The sequence below is a fragment of the Pseudopodoces humilis genome, chromosome 10 (genome assembly GCF_049639895.1).
Source record: "Pseudopodoces humilis isolate 2021_Gansu_Grassland_sample_001 chromosome 10, ASM4963989v1, whole genome shotgun sequence".
NCBI classification, from domain to species: Eukaryota; Metazoa; Chordata; class Aves; order Passeriformes; family Paridae; genus Pseudopodoces; species Pseudopodoces humilis.
In genome coordinates, this window is record NC_142209.1 from 21,335,069 (window position 1) to 21,354,235 (window position 19,167).

The following is a 19,167-nucleotide window of genomic DNA, read 5'->3' on the forward strand; positions in this document are numbered from 1 at the left end:
CACTCCTGCAGTGCCAGATTGCTGTCATACGCATCCTGCTTCTTTCTTTCTCTGCATCTCCATCTTTTAGTCTGCATGTGGAGCCCAGTTAAGGGAGTCTAGGTGTGACCAGTTGTGCAGTCATCTGTGCTGGGCAAGAATTTGGATGAAAAATCCAGGCTGCCGGGCTGAGTGCTGCTGGACACCAGTGGAATATGCTGAGTAGATGAAAGAAAACCAGCTTAGACCATGGCTCACTTCTACATCCTTGGTGCTGTACAGGTTCCCCATGTAGAGTGCTACCCTGTGTGCCCTGACAGTTGCTGCCATTAATTACATGTGCCCCTCATGCATTTGGCACTTTGGGGATGGGGTCAGATCATGTCCCAAGGAACATGTAGGCTGGGAGAAGCATCTACTCCTGACCCAAAGCCGGGGGAGCAGGCACTGCTGGGACAAAGGGAGGGTGGCCTTCACATGAGCACCATGCAGCAATTTGGGTGCATTGCATTGGTGTGTATCTTTCTTGTCTCAGACTAACTTTCTACGGTTTTATATTGTATATGATGAAATCTGAAAAAATACAGAGAGCACTAACATGGAAAAAGCTGATGAAAGGCAAAGTGTTTTCTCAAAAGAGATGTCTTTTTGAAACATCACCAAGGAAGAGTGGTGAGGTGGGAGGGATGGGACTCTGCCAATTTCTGCAGGAAGCTTGTAATTTGTTGAGTGTTTGCTAGGCATTGTGTGGATCAGATAAGAAATAGCTACAGTTAAGTGTGCTTTGTGCTTGCCTGTTTTGATTCAAAACTTATTAGAGGTCCTTTTATTAGGCAGGAGTCCCATACGAAGCTGTAATTAATATGTGTGTATGTGTATGTTTTCTTCCTTTATTAAAGCAAAAAAGTAGAAGTGGTTGGGATGGTTAGAAACAAATCAATAATTGGTTCCCTGCACATTAGAAAAATAACAATAATCAATTTCACAAGTTTCTAACAGCAGACTGGGTACCTTTGTCTGCATGCTGGTACTTTGTGGGTCCAGGGAACATCATGAAATATTTATCCAGGAAGATACCTTAAAAGTGTGGGGCATGGCCTTCCTTTTCAGAGGCTGTTGGTTTGATTACCAGATTTGCCATAACCTGAATTGTCTGTTTCATCTTGTTTGTGTACAGGAGCTCTGCAAATAGAGAACAGTGAGGAGTCAGACCAAGGCAAATATGAGTGTGTTGCAACCAACAGCGCAGGAACCCGCTACTCTGCCCCAGCCAACCTTTATGTTCGAGGTAAGAGCAGCTTCTATCCAAGGAGGTCACTCTCCTCCTTCCCAAAATCTCCATGGTTTTCAGTGGAAGGAGAACGTTCCTTGCGTTCATGCCCTGATTACAGTGTGGATCGTGTGATGGGGCCTTTTGTTCAAAAACCAGCAAGTTAAGTTCAATGATATCTTTGATCAACATTGTGTTTGACTCACAAAGCAAATCTGTTTTTGCTGTTTATGTGGTGTTATGTAAAATACTGAAACATGAGCAGAATGGGAATTCCTTTCTCTCTTGAGTTCCTTAACTTCTGTGTCATAGTTATCTTGATTGGGATCAAGAAGTGCTTAATCATTTCAGTATAAAGTAACCTTTGGTGGCATAGTGTAAAACTGGTCATGCTCTGATCTGCCAGAGATTCTCAGCCATACTGAACCAATATTTAGGCCTCTGCTTTGGAATGTGTACCTTTAAAAACTGCACAGCTTTTTGGAGTTGTCCTAATCCATCTTATATGCATCAATGACTGAACCTCTGGGTATTAATGGCTCACACTGGGAACCTGCTGGAAATTAGCCACAATTCATGTGAAGCAATTTTTCTAATGGTTATGCTGTGTTGCCAATTTAAAACTGTTTTCAATGTACCAAAATAACTAGGTTTTATATTAGGATAGTCTCCTGGCAGTTTTGCTGCTCTACATTGTAGGTGTTTGAATTAGCTTGGAGAGAAGCAAGTGCTAAATTCCTTGTATACTTTCTGTTAATTTCAGCAAGAAAAAAAATGTGCTGTTTTATATGAAACTTTATAGAACCAGAGTCATTGGTCAGGAGCCCCTGGGAAATGTAGTTACGGGTTTTCCCAAGAAAAGAAAGAACATTCTTTTGCTGGTGCTTATTAGGAAGTTAGAACCAGGTTTTATTTCCATATAGTAAATCAACAGACTAATAATAAAATCTCATATTCATTTCTTCCTTCCTCTGATTTAAAGAAAGAAAATACAATCTTAAGGTTGTATATGCATTGGTTAGTATGGAAAGTGGACATGAGAATGGTTAAGTCTTCTCATGCTCTGTGTTTGCTTCTAGGGGTGGCTTCTGGCATTGTTTTTGTTGCTTATTACGGGGGACTGCTTTCTTATTTTGCAGCCTAATTTGGATTATAAGAGTCTTTGGAAGACTGAAGTATCCAATTAAGCATATTCAGAAGATGAAGCTATATCTATGCAGTGGAATCACTCATTTCACTCTCAGAATATATTTATGGATGATTTTAAATTCCCTGTATTCTTGCAATTTCATTTTTCAGGCAAGCTGTACTAAAACTCATCCCAGACTGACCCTTTGCTCTCTGAGAGAAAGGATTCTAGTTACCAGGTTGGCTGTTCTTGCATAGGTTTGTGTGGATATCCAGCTGTATTACTGCAGTATTTGGGATGCTTTTGCTTCCTGTGACATGCTCAGACAGTCAATGTTCTATTTTCTATAGACATGTGGCTGAAAAAGGCACAAAAGCTTCAAGAGGTAGAAAAGCCTCTTCTTAACAATTTTACGATTTCTTACTAATGAACGCTCTTTGTTTAGCAAATGAATCCCAGAGGACTGAGGAGTGTACTGGATGTAACACTTGGCTTGTGCTCAGCAAGGTTCATCTGTCCTGTGGGACTAAGCATGGGCTGTGGGCAGTCTGCACATGTGAGGGGATCCTCATGTTCACCGACAAAAGCATGTTCTTTGACATATGTTTTGCTATTAACTGTCACTTTTTTACACATAAATGTCTTGAACAAGCCTTTTTCTTGCGCATAATCTTTACAATGTGAATCTCCTAACTTATGTGATCCTGATAAAGTCCATCTGTATATTTAAGACAAGGCACCCCATAAATTATGATGATGTTACCAGATATTTCCTGTGTATACTAAGTCCTAGATGGTATTTTTGCTTACAGTTTCTGATAGCAAATGTTCTACAAAAAAAAAAGTCTTATTGTTACTACACTAGTTAAATACTTTGAAAAGTTACTCAAACTGAGAACAGTATTTTATTTCTTTCATGCAAAGAAAAAAAATAGAAATGTCTTACTTTCTCAGGTCTCAGATGCAGGATAGAAATCCCTGATTTTTTCTTTTTGTGATAGTCCTACAGTATTGTCATTAGTGACTTGCAGTAGGATCTTTAAAAAGTGCCTGAATGTTTACTAGAGAGGACATGAATTAATGCTAATTTAAAGTGGAAATTAAGTCTGTGGGCTACACCACCACTGCTTGGTGGTTTTATAGTGATTGACCTCATTGTAGTCAATACCCAAGCAGTTGTCCACTTCCTCAGGAAGCATGGCTGAGTGCTGAGCAGCAGCACTAATTTCCAGTCTGTGTAGTTCTTGGGACTGCTTTGCCTGCTCTCATTTACAGCCTATCGCTTTTCTAATAGTTCAAATGTTTGTTTGTCTCTTGACTCTTGGGATTTATGTTTTTGATCATATTCTCTCCCCTTTCCTAGCCTCCCAGGTAATCCTGTGTGAGTGGGCTCTGTTAGAAAGCACAGGCTCATTAGCATCTTTATACTTTTCATGCTAACAAAGGAAGAGACTGGGCGCTGAGAAGGAGTATCCGGGCACTGCTCAGGGCTTTCTATATCAATGGAAAAACAGGAGGAAGAAGGAGCAGGCTACACCAGTGTCTTGTCTCTGTAAATCCTTTAGAGCCAGCACTTCTGCACAGATGGACTTCATTAAAAGTTAAAACATTTCCACACCAGGGATTTGTAAAGGAAAATGGATGCATTTTCCTTGGAGCTATTATTTTCATCTTACTAAGTGTGCTGGAAAGCAACCCTCGTCGTAAGCTTTCTGCTTCTGGACTGATGGGTCTATCTGGCTGCTGGGATGGGGCTGGGAGCAGCACTGGGAGCTGACTGCCTCCCACTGCTCCATGGTGGCGCAAAACATCCAGACCATCAGAGGAGCAAGAATAGGGTGAAAGCAAGGGCAGGGAGTGTGCCAGGGCAAGGTGGCTATTTGAACCATAGCAGGGACTTTGAAGAGAGCACTTTGGCATATTCCTATCCTGCCCTTTAACCACAGCGAGTTTGCCAGTGCTGGTCTGAATGTTATCCTTACCACCGTGAAGTAACACTCATCCCTTTGTGGTCCATGGTTACATCTACCACAATATACTGTAACAATGATTAGATTTGGGACTTGATGGTGCTACAGGGAGAAAGGAAGGGAATAGAAACATGGAAGATGTGATTCCTCTAATCCAGAGAGCTTACTGTCTAATTTAGCAGCAAAAGATCCAAGACATTGATTCAAGACATTTAAGAAATTCATTTAAGAGTAGAAGGTAGATTGGACCTAGTATGGGAAAAAAAAAAAAAGGTGGTGTCATTTTGTCATGCTCACTGGGAGTATAGTGTAATTGCACTGACTCACCTATGCTATTGGGTTTTTAGGAACACATTTCACTTTTCATTTGCCTACAGCTTCAGGGACATCTGCACAAAGAGAAAAATTTTCAGTCACAAGTCTTGTCCTACAAAATGCTTGTGAAGGTGGTAGCCTGTGTGGTGCACCCCACAATAAATGCATTGTCACTTTCCTCTTTCCCTGTATGAAGGGATTTTCTACCCTTGGCTTTCTCTGCACATGAAGCAGATGAGTTGGAAGACTGTACATAAGAATGAGAATAAGAACACTGTGGAGTTCACTAGAAGTGTTCCCCAGTGCTGCTTACAGCAGTGAGCAATGCCATTGCTATTAGACTACTACTTACAGGAGCCCTGGCTGCATATTTGACATCAGTTGAGAAATCTGCTGCCCAGTTTTCTCTTCTTAAGTGCTGCTTTTCAGGCCTCCAAGGCACGGCCCAGTGGGGCAAGTGCAGTAAGTTCTCTAGCCCAAAATGCTACACTTACTGTAGAGAAGGAGCTGCACGGCTACTTTTAAAAAAAAAAAAAAAAAGGCCATTTAAAACTGAATTATCTGCTTTGTCCCCAAATTGCAAACTAGTAAATCAGACTGCAGTAAATAGAAATTGTATTACTGAGAAAATCTGTGCTTTCTTGACCTGCTTTTTGAAAGGCCAGACTAGTATTTCATTTGGCAGCAGGGAACCCTGCTTGGAGTCTGAAATTTTATTTGCCAAATTTCACCAAGGAGCCATCACCCAAAATGAAATTCGGATTGCTGTTCTGTCCCTAGCAGCAATTCTCTGGCCTCTGCAGAGTTTTACCCTTGAGAACTTGGCAGTAGCTTAGGCTCAGACACGGAGGGAGCTCACTGAAATGGCTACTTGTGGCTATATGATACTTACTGCAGCAGGGACCTTGTGTAAATAATAATAATTCTGAATGACTGACACGGGCCTGGAGCAAGAAGACTTGACGCCTTTAAAAAGAACATTTTCTGCTTATGTAATATTAAAGCAGCTAAAATAGCAACAGCAGTCAAAGCTCAAGGCTACTGCCAGGAGAAGAGCAAGAGCTGAGGACAGTGGTTGAACAGTCAGCAACCAAAACTGGAGATGTCTGAAAAAATGGCTAAATAACAAGGGAATACGTTTGTTTACAGCCCAGCTGTATATGCACACTTCTGGCAATGTGCTCCGTTAAGCCTGCCTCTCCTCAGGGTTGATGAGGGTGACAATACTTGACCAGAGAGGGGCACTGCCAGTGCTTGAGGACCTGGCAGTGATTACAGGCAAGCAGAGTCTGGAGAGACTTGTGAGGGAGATGCCTGGATGACAGGAAACACAAACCAGCAGTTGAATCAGAGCGGCTGACCCTGCCTGCTGCTCCGGACAGCTGTCTGCCCCGGACCGTCAGAAGAAGCAAAGGCAGGCTGCGGAGGAGGCCGCAGAGCGCATCCCTCGGCTGCTGCTCCGTGCCTGAGGGGCCACAACGCCCCTGTGTACAGTCCTGGCCTCGGGATAATGCTGCGGTACTGCAGCGCAGCAGGGACCAGTGACACTGCTGAAGGAAGTGCCCTTCTTTTTATGGAGTTCCAGTGCTTTTAATTTCATCTCCTCTGCCCCCGGGTGCTTGTCCACACTGAAGCTGTAGCTGTGCTGCTGAGACCCACGTCAGGGCAGCTGTAGTGTGGGCAGGTGCTGGTTGTGAGCAGGCTCACACTGGCACTGTGGCTCGTGCTGCTGTCACTGAGCATCCTCACACTGGAGCTGCCCAGCTTCAGAGCCAGAGAAGCACATGGAAGATTCTTCCAAATTTTCTCCTCCCCAAATATTACTATGAATATTTTCATTGTGTTTTCTCCTGGCAAGGAAGCGTGTTCACTGTCAGAGCATTCTGCTGTGCTGTAATAGTTGCAGTGATCATGGTTTAATAAATAATAGTTCCTTGTCCTTCAGCTAGCACATTCCATCTAAAGATTCCAATGTGCTTTATAGAACTCAACTAAATAAGCTTAACAATATTATTCTTTGCCAAGTCCTTTGATGGTTCAAAGTGCATTGCAAGGCTCAAGTCTTATTATTTGTAAAATGACCTTTATGGAAAATAGAAGGAGAGTGACTGGTGGCTCAGTGTATGATAATGCAACACAGAAATGTACTTCAAAACCTCTTTCTCCCTCCTCCCCACCTGACCTGAACAGACATCTGTGGAACAATTAGGCTTGCTTATCTGTGCCAACTAAATGTCCATTTCCTCCCCTTCACTATCCACTTGCACAAAGGACTAAGAAATACATCTCTGGTGCTCTGAGATTTTCTGCTCATAATTAAATTCATGCATGCATGTGTGTGCACTATGAATGGGAAAGGATGGTTGGGCACCCTGAGCATCCTGTCTGTCTCTCTAGGATGGAATATACTCATCACTGTGGCATGAGAACATTGTTCATCGGATATAATGGAAGATTGTCTTATTTTCATGTAATCTGGCGTAAAAAAGACAATCTGTCCTTTTGCTCCTCTATACCACTAGAAGCTGTAAAGGAGAAAATTTGATTTATGTGGAATCCTTGAGACACAAGATGTGCTTTTGGAGATAATCAGGAACAGGTTCAACCCCCTCTAGGTTTTTGCTAACCTCTCTGTCTTTTGGATTCCAAAGTGTCTGGGTTGGCCTTTATATTAATGCCTTGCATAGTACCAGAGGGTTTTCACACAGGACAGATGCTGGTAGTTCCCAGTAGAATTGTAAAACCAGTTGGGATAATGAACTTTCTTGATGCTTTCAGGGTAGTATTAGCTTCCCACTTTGAAAAGCTTTGGAAATATGTTCCTTTGTTTGAGCTAGCAATCTAAGCTCTTAGACCTGTGCATTCATATCCTGGCCACAGCCCCTGCCTTGTTTCAGGTAGCTAATGACCAAGACTATTCAAAAGCAGATCCCCCCATAAATCCAAATTCATTCTTTCTGCAGCAAGCTGCTGTGGTTAGAGTATTGCTGCTGCTGCACAGACAAGTACATCTGTGGCAGAGTAAAAGCCAATTTCAATTGGCACAGGAATTTCTGCCTGTAGAGCATGAGAGCCGTCTGACAGTCAGGACTGGCAGACTTGTCTGATGCAGACATGTATCTGATACAGCCTTGCTCTTTGCTTCTTTGCTGTTTCAGCTTGGATCTCAAATGGAGCCCCATTTTTACCTTCCAGAGTTCGCTGTCCTCTGATGACTTCTCTGCTGTGACTTGACTTGCACTTAGACTGGCGTGTTCAGCTTACTGCCAGGCAGCTCAGGTTCATGAGAATACAGGAGCCTGCCTAGTGAGCCACAGTGTTCTGCACAGGGGATACTCTGGCTAACCCCAGGCTTAAAGCCTCTGCCTCTGTCCCTGCATGGTGGGGAGGCAGTTGTTATTTACCATAACTGCTCAGTCATTTGTTCTGTAAAAAAGCAGAAAGAACATTGATAAAACATGCATTTTACCTTAGGAGTGACCTGGATAGGTAACTGGAGATAAGGGACCATGTGAATGGAACCTGTAAGAAGACGAAACTTTGAATTTACCATTTATGAAGTTTATGTCAGATAAAGCAGCACCTGTTTAAGCCTTAACTAAGGGAAGAGCAGAGAGAACTTTCTGCCGAGGTGTTCCCTCTTGCTTTACAGCTGTTCTAAAATAGCCTGCTACTGGTTTTTATTGCTTATAAGCCACTAATATAAAATGAGATTAAGAGATAATCCAGCAATTAATGACAAATAGCAGGTCCTAAACTTGTTCATGTTTGACAAACCAGAAAGTAATCTGTTTAAATTAGTGTGTTTCACATGTGTCTCCTCACCTTTCCTGCTCTAATCTGAAGTGTCAACACCCGTGGAAAGCCACTGCTGGAGCCTACTCCTCTCTGTGCCCACTGATGTAGTGTGATCCCTGCCAGACTGCCCAAAACAAAGCTGCTGGCTATCCCCCTGCTGGAGCAGCACCCCTCACCTTGCCCCCAGGCTGGCCAAGTGGCACCACAGTGAGTCCCCTTGGTATGGCCAGGGTCCATCAGTCCCTCCCAAGGGCAGGGGTTGGCTCTGGAGACTTCAGCAACAAGGACAGGTATTCCTGTAGCTGTTCCAGCATCATCCCTCTGTCTCACACCCTTGACCAGCTTCTTGCCCTTCAGTCTCACAGTCCCAGTGAGTGGGTACAGCAGGTTGGTCCATTACTGGTGGCACTTGGAGTTTGTGTTGCCCTATTGCAATGTTAGTGCTGCTTTCCAGAAATGCAGCCTTCCACAAGCACACCTGGTTTGCCAGAAGCACTGTCCTTCCTGAGCAAGGGCAGGAAACAAATCCTCTCTGTTGGGAAGAGCTGAGCAGAAGGCAGGAGCCCCTCATTGTCTGCTGAAGCCATGCAGATGTGATATGCTCCATTAGATTAGGAAACAAAGTGCTGGCTTGGGAGCAGCAATAAAGAGGTTCCCTCCCATCACAGGGTCTCACAGGATCAAATGAGCCTTATGCTAAGATTTTGTAGACCAAGAGATAAATCCCCTTTCTAAAGCAGGACAGAGGAAATTTGGACTTAAAGCTTAGGACTGTTTGTTTTAAAGATGTCTTGGTGGGGCTCCTCTCTGGGTATGGCCCTCACTTACGGGCCAGTTATCCTCTGAATTGGCTGGTTCGAGTTCCCTGGTATCACTACAATTTTTAAAAAATGTAAATAAATGCTTTACTGTTCTCTAGCAAGCTCCATTACACTCCATAGGCCACTGTGGTAGCTGTTATTGGTAGCTTGTTGCCTTGCCTGTACTGTGTCAAGTGTTGGGTAAAATCCTGCCCTCTGATTGCTGGAAATGGCTTACTGTACTGTTGCACTGTATAATGCCACATGCTGTTCTCTAATTTGCAGTGTTTCTGCTGGAAAGCAAATTCCTTCCCCCCACCTTCTCCTTCCCCCATCAAAAATGTGACTCATAAGCAGTCTTTAACTATCAAATCCATTTGTGTATTCTCTCAGCGAGGGTTCGATTACAGCTGGTATGCCACAGATCTGTAGCTGCAGTGAGGTCACTCCTGCTAGAGAAATAAGATCTCCTTTGTCTATAAGGAAAATGCAACTAACCTTCTGCTGTCTCTCCCGCAGGAACAAAAACTGGGACCTGCTCAATTCTCTGGGTGTTTTTGTCCTTCTGATTTCTTGTCCATCTCTCACTTGCAGCACAATGTACCAAATAAGGCTCTTAAAACTGAGCCCAGCTGAGACTGCGCATGTCTGTCACTTGCCTAATATCTCTCTGCTGCATTTAGCTCTTTGTTTGGAGAGGGGGAACAGCTCTTCATGGTAGAAGACTTTTCGAATCACCACTTGGAGCATTTCTTTCATACTTTATAAAATTCAGATTTACCTATATGGTCTTCCCAGTGTGTGGTCAATGGGTTTAAAGTGCCTTTGCCATCATCTCTGTAGCTGGAGTGGGTGTATGGGAGCACATGTGTGATGGCTGGAGTCCTTTGCTCTGTGTGTGTGTTCTGCACTTGTAAACATGTCTGTGCATCCAGCAAATGGCCCAGAGCGGGGCCGTCCCTGAAGCACCCTCCATGTGGGGATGTGTGGGATGTGCAGTCCCCTCTGCCCTGACTCCAGGGTCAGGGAGTGGGTCGGGGAGGCAGAGGGGCCAGCCCTGCTCTGGGCCAGAGCAGTGTGAGTGTGGCCTCTCTTGTCCCTGCCGTGGAGTGGTGTGTACATGGTGGGAAGTCATGGCTGACCTCTGTAGTCTTGTCTTGTCGTTTCAGTGGTGTGCAGACAGATGAAGCTTGGCCTGTTTTTACTCTCTGTGTTTTTCCTTGTCTTTTTTTATTCCCTCCTCATCTTCATCGCACTCTGCCATCAAACAAAACAAACTTTCATCTCTCAGATCAGCGAGAAGGTTGGTCCTTTTCACTTCTTATCCATCTACAGTACGCCACGTCAGATGGGACTTTTCCAGTAGGGAGAGGAGAGCCATCCCCAAAAGGGAAGGGGGCCCTGCAGACTGGCTCCTTTCCAGGCACAGCCACAGTGTGCCTGGTGAAATCTGCTTACTGTTTGCTGTGACTCTGGTGATGGCATTGATACTTTGCTGCATGCCTTTGTTGCTTGAGATTTAAAATGCACAGATGTTTTGCATGCAAATTCCAGTCAGGGCAGTTTTGTCAAAGGCAGGGTAGGAAGAAGTGCATGCTGCTCTGTGTGGAGTCCTTCTCTAACCCTTTATTTGTGCTAGGTGCAAGTGTAATACCTCTAAACTGCAGCTGCCTTCTAGCTGGAGATCAAGAACAGCCTTTGGAAGCAGAGACAAAATGATCAGTCCTCTCACAAGCTGCTAGGGAGAGTGGGTTCCTTAATTCCTCCTGAAGCTTTAAAAGTTTTGACTTGAGGCAAAAAGCTTACTTTCGATCTCAGCTGGAGGAGAACCCAGAATGCTGCCCTCCCTTTCCATGAGGCAGCAGGGGCAGCTGGCTGAGATCCAGATCCCTTGTGCTGAGGCAATTTCCCTGCTCCTCAGCAGTCCCTGCACAGGGCTGGCCCATTTTCCATGCTCTGTCCATGCTCAGACAAGAGTCCTTTGCACAAGCAGGTCTGCCTCTCCTTCCTTCTCTGGGGCTGCCAGAAGAGCAGGGAGCTCTGGCAGCGGCCCCAGCCGTACCAAAGGTGGCTTAGGGAGGTCCATGGTAACATGCACAGGAGCTCGTAGCCACTCAGCAAAACCTGACTGGTGCTTTGCTCTGCTCTGTCCTGCTGCTCTCAGAGAGCCAGAGGTAAATAAAGGACAGTAGTGAAAGGCAACTCCAGCCTTTAAATTAAATCTAGCTCCAGACCTAGCTCGAGGCACTCATGATTTCATGCTGAGGAAAGCTGGTGTTTCTGGCAGAAGTCTGGGTTTAGTTTCCAGAGATGATTCCTTCACTGAACAGGTTGTGTGGGGGTCTGTCCTTCCACACATGCTAGAGGTGAGGGATGCTCACACTGCTCCCCAGGTGGCATGGGGAAGAGACCCTGACTTGTCTCCCACAAACTATCAGGCAGATGGATGAATTATGATCATCACTGGAGCAAGTTTTAACAAATTGTCATAGCGGTTGTTCCAGTACACTGAGTTCGATCCCATTTCTCTCCCTGGAACATGCTCTGATTTAGATTGTACTGAGGAACGGGACCTTTGTTGTTTACCTTCTAAAAATAGATTTTGTGGAGGATAAAATTACCTCAGCCCAAGACAATGATGAAAAATGAGAACAAGGAAGAAAAAAGAAGAAATCAAACCCAAGGCCCAAAGCCTTCCAGATTTCAGTGAATTTGGAGCACTGCTGTGATGGCTGAGATGCCTCTGGAGACTAAACCTTTGACAGGGCACTTAAATGTTTTGGCCACATGGTTTAGCTGAAGGGAGGCAGCTGAGAATGGATATAAGCCAGCAGGAGTGAAGAATTTCTCATTCTTTGTGTTGACCCTTCCTTCCCACTCCACCAAAAAGACCTACATATACAAATATTTAATGTGAAGCCAGAAATTAGTTTCTAAATATTCCATTGGGATTTGCCATGCTTATAATTTGTTTGGCACTGATAATTACATCGTACATTTTTCCGGCTTTACTTAAAACTCTGTACTGCTAACCCATGCATTTAATTCTTGCTCTGTGACTGCTACAAGGTTATTTATTAACAAGTTATTTTATCTTGATACAGTGGATCTTTTCTCTTATTCCCCTCCTTAATGTTGTGTTATTTTCATCAGAGAAATTTCTGGGAGCGAATGCAAATTGCAGAGCTCCACAATCTTGCTCTCCCTTACTTTGCTATTAGTATGTCAGTATGCTGAATGCTGATGTGTCTCCAGTGCTGCACCACTGTAATGATATATCCTCTTTTATATGTGGTTGTCAGCACAAATAATTAGACCTAAAAGTTATAGCTGAAATATAATCCAAAAATGGCAAGGCCCTGTTTTGGAAATTGTCTATAAAATGTCAGCACTCAAGGATACATTGGGAGCATAAATAGTACAGCATTGTTTGAGCACAAGATTAGACTGTAAATGCATTTTTTCTGGTTCCAATTTTTCCTCTCCTTCTGTTGGTTCTGTCAATAGGTTGTGAGACTTCAGCAACTGCCTTTCTGTTTGAAGTCCTTTTGTGAAGTGATGGCATTGGGGAGAGATGAAAGGTGTCTGCACATGAGTAAACCATGCAGACCAATGATTGTATTTGAGGATAGCTCCTAAATTCAGTCCTTCTTGACTTGGAGGTTCCTGAGGAGGGCAGGAGTTTTGGCAGGTTACCAGTCTGGCGAGGGCAAGAACATAATCTGTGCACCAGGGATCGTTCAGGCTGCCTGGCTCAAGTAATGAAGTTGGACAGTCTCATGCTCTCGAAGATGTGCCCCTGCACCACACACTGCTGCTCATCCCAGCTGGGAGGTTAGAGCAGAGCCCCCCCCGACCTTGCCTCGTCTGTGCTGGGAGCAGGGTGGAGCAGCAGAACAGGCAGTTCTAGTTCTCATTCAGAGCAAAAGAGACTTCAGCTTGAGTTCAGGGACTTCAGGCTGCTGTTCCCTCATGCCTTTAAAGGACAAGCAAAGGGGAGAGGATACCAAGACACTGATGAAGGACCTGAGCAGCTGGAGTTGGCTCAGAGAGGAGCAGAGAAATGTGCAGAGCACAAGCACAGCTCTCCATCACCATGGGGCAGCAGCCAGTGAGCCTGCCATGGGGTGCCCGGAAGGCGAAAGATGAGGCCCAGAATTAGATGCCAGCATGGTTCAAAGGAAACCCCAAAGCAGGAGCAGGCAAGTAGAGGTGCCTGGATCTCTGCAGACCAGAGGGAGGGGTATTAGCATTGACATCTGCTAAGCTGTACTGTGGCCAAGGCAGCCAGCAGGAAAATTGGGAAATTTGGTTTCCCCTTTCCTACCAGCACTGCACGACTTTGGAAGCCTGGGCAGTCCTCCTGGCGCTGTTGTGTTTCTAGCAGAGCCTCACTGGATGCCAGCAGTGTCTCAACACATGAGAGGGACTAACAGCACTGGCTTGAGAGCCCTGAGCTTAGAGCCTACAGCTTTTGCAGACAGCAGTAGGGAGGAGGGTGTCCCTGGTTCTCCAAAGGGATAACTTCACCCTCAGAGGGAACCTGAGACGTGTGGAAACAGCCACTCCCATGCTGAAAGGAGCCAGGCAATCGATTGAAGCTCTTTGCTCTCAAGGCAAGGAATGTGCATGTTAGTGCATGCTGAATTATTAACATTTCTCAACCTTTGTGGCTCTAGTGTTGCTTGCTCCCCTCCCTCCCCCCAGCAGTCCCCCCCACTGTGAGTGGAAAACCAGACTCCACATTGTCTTTTCTCCTGGTCCTGTGAGATCCAGGGCATAGGCTCAGGTTGCACTGCACTCACTGCTCCAAGTTTCACTTCACTTCTTAAGGAATGCTCTCAATGGAGAGATATGCAGAATTGTGGACTAGCACAGAGCCCTTATGATGCCTGTTCTCAGGATGAATTATAATGAATCTCATTTTTGACAGTCTGCAGGTTTAACTAAACCCCTGAATTATAGTATTGTCCACTGAAATAATTTTAATATTCACAGCAGTTTTCCTTGTGCTATTCTTGCAAAACCTCCAAACCACCTTTTTCTGATCCTTATCCAAAAAGAGGATTAAAAAATTATTGCAAATTCTAGTCAAGAAAATTGTAATTAAAAGGCAAATTTCATTGCTGCAAAAAATGAACAAAACAAAATTTTCTGGAGCACTTAAGGTAGCATCATGGACTGTGCTAACCCATGTGATTTGACTTGTAAATTGGATAGAAATTCTAAGAATGCTGCTTTTTGAGGAGTTACACTGATTTAAATTACTACCAGACTCTTATGCTAGAAAGCAAGCAACTTAAATTGCTGGCTTGAGCCTGAGGAATGTGTTGATGGTGCTCTGCAAGCTGCTGTGAGAGCTGTGCCAGCTCTTGCTAATGCTAACTGACAGCATCTCCCCTTCTCCCTCCATACTGACTGGGACAAGAAGCTGCCAGTTATCCCCCAAGAGGATGGGAGGCTGATGGAGCCTCCTTCCCTTGCACATGCTCCTGACAGAGCGTTGCCTGGGCCAGATCTCTTACCGAAGGCACTGCCCTGACCTCCTCCCACCTCCCATGTAGAGAGCTGACCCTACACAGGGCATCCATTTTTAGCAGCTGGGTGCCTTGGGCACTGCTGCTCTCTGGTGCAGAGCAGCGAGCCCATTTCAGCAGCTCTGCCCGTGTGCAAATGAGGGGAAGACGGCTCAGCCTTTCTGGGTTGCAGAAATGCTCCACAGAAGCCTGTTTAGCCACTCATGTGTTGCCAGGCTGGAGAGCTGAGGCTCCACATGACTTCTGGCATCCGCAGGCTGCAGAGTGTGGGAGGCACAGCCCATGTCAAGGCTGGTGAGGGGTCTCGTACTGTTTGATCCACAGGAGAGTTGTCCTTGATCCACGGGAGGGTTTTCCTTGCCGTTGATCCCTTTTCTAGGCACAGGAACACAGCAACCACCTCTGCTGCTCCCATGTGTGTGGCACAGGGGAGAGTGACTTCCCATCACCCTGCAGAGTGCTGCTGCAGGGCCCCCAGCCTCAGTGAAGTGCTTGTCCCCTCCCTGCAGGGAGCAGGTGATGGTCAGCTGCTGACATCCCTTGGGAGAGACAGCACAGCCCCCACAGGTCCTGCCTCTGCAGGACACATAAGGGTGGCATGGCACCAATGGGGTTCACACAGCCCCAGGAGCACTCTGAAAGCAGGTGCTTGATGTGGGAACACAGTCTGGGGTGCAGGGGAGTCTGTGGCAGGCTGTGCTGCCTCTGGTCTCACAGGGCTGGAAATGAAAATCCGTTTGTGCATGTTGCGCTCCGACCTTTCTGCATGGCCTTGTGTCCTCCAGTGTCTTGTCTTCCCAGGTCCCTGTATGTGAGTACTTGTGCACCTTCCCTCTCCCTGTCCTGCCCTTCCACACTGTGTGTGTGACTCTGTAGTCCTCCAGTGCCTGCCAGCCTGTTTGCCTTGTGCATGTGTGTGTGAGTGCTCTGTGCACATCTATGGCGTTATCCTCAAAGTTTGCTTTTTTTTTCTGTTCTAATACAGCTTGGGTGGGTGGGTTTGGTTCTTTGATGGGGACAGAATTTGAACAGCTTCTACTTGGAATAATTCAACGCCATGTTCATTGGAAAATAAGCCTGACTCTTAATGAATGGTGCTGGGATGCTTTGGTTGGAGATACATGCCATCATGTTAAACCATTGCCATGTCCATCAGGTTAAGTCTGTATTCTCATGACTGCATAGCATTTGAGTACACTTTCTGAGTTCGGTTTCATTTGGGGAGCACTGCCCCATCAGGTAACACTTCACTGGTGATTGCTCATGTAGGTATTGATTTGAGATTTAATAATTGATTAAAAGAAGCATCCAGCAAGACTTCGGATTTATATAGTCAAAAAAAAAAAGGGGGGTGGGGGGCAAAGGAAGTTATCCTTAAATTATCCTTACCCTGGCTGGTAAGGAGCTAATGAGCCCTGTTTTGTCACTGAGACGATGCGTAGTACACACACCATGTTGACAGTATTGTCTAATTTATCACAAAGTCTTAGCTCTGTTGTACATGCAAGTGTGGGGGCTTCTGTGTTCAGTATATTTCTGCAATTCTGATGGTTTGGGGATGAATCATCAAAGAGAGCGCTAGTGAAATTTGATTTGGGTAGAGGCAGCTTGGCAATCGGAGCTGACACCTCTGCAGCTCACGGGGCTGTCAGCAGCTTTGCTGCGGAGGTGCCGCAGTGGCAGGAGCCAGGCCAGCAGAGCTGTGAGTCCCCAGGCCCCATCGCCCGTGGGGCCGGCTGTGCGCATTGTGAGCTGGCCCTGCTCAGGCTCCTGCCCCATTCCCACCTGCCCCCAGCACTGTGGCAGTCGCTGCCCCACCAGCCCAGTGCACTGATGGAGGAGCATAATTGGCAGGGAGAGGCTCCTCGGAGCCGGTCAGTCGTGACCCCGGCCGCTGCTCGAGGGCTGCCTTTCCAGTGGAGGAGGCCAGAGCAGAGTAGAGCTGCTGGGCAAGACACATTCAAGCAGTTTCCATTTTTAACTACAGACTTAAAATGAGCTTGCCCAGAGGAGACAAAGATTTACTGAGCACAGTTGTTTCTCTACCCTTGCTTAAATAGGCCCATAACACTAACCCTGAAGAAGGGACCTCATTCCTCAGTGTCATTTTCCTGACGGGAATGCATATGGCAGGCAGCTTTAGAGCTTTATTGTAGCTGAGAGTTGCTTACAAATAAGTCTTGAATGAAATACCCAGCAAGGGATTGATATGAAGAGAAGCTGTGCAATGCAATAAGGAGGAATACATCTCCCAAAGAGCTGCCATGAAGGTGGGAAAGGTTCTGCCAGCCCAGCTCTCTTCTGTCAAAATGGATATGATCTCACATCTGTCAGGATTAGTTCTCTCCTGCCCAGCAAGGTGATCTCTTCAGGCCCTGACAATGTCATGCAGCTCGAGTGACTATTTTTTCTGAGCCAAGGTAGAACCTGAGTTACATTTTGAAAGGAATTATATTTTATTTAGCAGCACACGTGTGCTAATTCAAAAAGAAACCCTTCCGCTGCCCCTGTCCAAACCCTTTGAGGTTTAGGGAATGGGCTGCTTTGCTCCAGAGCTAATAAATGGAACAGGTGATTCCGTTTTGCAGAGCTCCAGCGGGCCCTGTGCTAAGCGTGTGACTGGCATTTGTGCATGCTCTCTAATTAGAAGGATGTAATTTAAATGGAGGAATGTTTCATGTTAGTAATATGATTTCAAAAGGCTATGTTTGGAGGGAATGGATTGAGCCATCTCTTAATGAGTTCTGCTAATAAGATGCCAGTGGCTAAGGAAGGAGAGCAAAGTGTGTGCAATTTGGCAAAGTAGTGAACAGCTTTTGCACTTCATTTTATCTGTCCTGAGGGATAGACAGGCAAAAATGTTGACTGCCCCTCATGTACCCCCAGAGTGTAACTGAGTACTCTGTGCTGGTTCTGTGACCCTACTAGCTGTCTCCTCCTTGTTTCAGTGCGGCGTGTTGCTCCTCGATTCTCTATCCCTCCGAGCAACCACGAGGTGATGCCTGGGGGGAGCGTGAACCTCACGTGCGTGGCAGTAGGTGCTCCAATGCCCTACGTGAAGTGGATGGCTGGTGTGGAGGAACTGACCAAAGAAGATGAGATGCCCGTTGGTAGGAATGTCCTGGAGCTGAATAACATCATGCAGTCTGCCAACTACACCTGTGTGGCCATCTCTTCCCTTGGCATGATCGAAGCCACAGCCCAGATCACTGTCAAAGGTAAGGAACTATGTGACTTTTCCAGCTTGCAAGGGAGGTTCCCAAACGCACAACTTTGGTTTTTCCTGTCCACTGTATGATGCTATTTGCTCTGTAGGTCATTTTCTCTCTCCCTGCAAGTGTCATGGTAGACAATCTTGTGCCAGGCCAGGTCCTTGTTATACCATGAGAGAACCTCAGTGAGGCTGTGTTTGTGTCAGCAATGTCTGGCTTGCTCTGTGCATCAGCAGGATCAGCTCAGCACAGTGGTGGGCCATGGGCTGTCTTGGGGCAGGGTCTGTGGATGTCTGCAGTCAGAGAGCTGTTTGCACAGTTGTCCTCTTTCAGTAAGGGTGGGACACCAAGGTTAATCCCAGCAATGTGAGGTGTCCATGAGCCCCAAAATGAGCATCCTCCTTCACTGCAGGGAGGAGATATATGTGTTCATTTTAAATTTGTTACATAATTCTCTGTGTCTTGCCTTACTGCTCTGCCTCTCTCTTTCTCTTGTGTTGCTGTCTTTCAGCTGTACTTTCTGCTGACATTTCACAAGTAGCTTTGCCCCAAAGAGAATATTGTTGCAGATTACTGACCATAGGGTAGCCCACCCCCTAAAAGGAGGCTGAAGGTGTCCTGCCTTTCCCATGTGGGGCCTATCAGAGCCACAGTATCCCTTTCCTTCTCTGCTTGCAGTTGATTTGTAGCTCAGATTACCACAGATACGTCATCTTTTGATCTGTCTATTCTTGCAGACCCTTCCTGTGCTAAGGCCACCTTTAACATAGAGTTCCTGCTTGAACAAATCAGGGAATTGAGTGTTAGCCCTCTCTTACCTGGAGATAACAGCAAATTCTCTTGGCTAGTCAGAGGATGCTTTTAACCTTAGCTGCACCCAGCTCCCTTTACCCACAACACCTGCTCGTCAGTGCCTTTTCCAGCCTTGCTTTTCATACAGAGCACAGTGGTTGCCTTGCTACAGTAGATACACAAGAGCGTATAGAAAAAAGGGCCATGTGGGATGGTGGTTTGGTCTTGGAGGGAAAAGGTGGGAACTGCAGCATTGCACTGATGGTTCACAGCATTTACCTCTTCATAGCTGGAATGCCTTTGCCTCGCTTCCTCACTGGCTGATGTGATGCCTCAGGACAGGGAGCAATCTGCTCAGCTCTGTC

At 45.9% G+C, this 19,167-nt stretch overlaps 1 protein-coding gene across 9 annotated transcripts in view; it reads left to right on the plus strand.

Moving 5' to 3' along the window:
- Positions 1–19,167, plus strand: part of PTPRF (protein tyrosine phosphatase receptor type F) — a 376,425-nt gene that overhangs the window by 285,118 nt on the left and 72,140 nt on the right. For all 9 annotated transcript variants that reach the window (XM_088060645.1, XM_088060644.1, XM_088060649.1 and 6 more), the window contains 2 exons: positions 1,157–1,267; positions 17,747–18,016. In XM_088060645.1, coding sequence (XP_087916771.1) covers positions 1,157–1,267; positions 17,747–18,016 — 381 coding nt within the window. The remainder of the gene's footprint in view (positions 1–1,156; positions 1,268–17,746; positions 18,017–19,167) is intronic.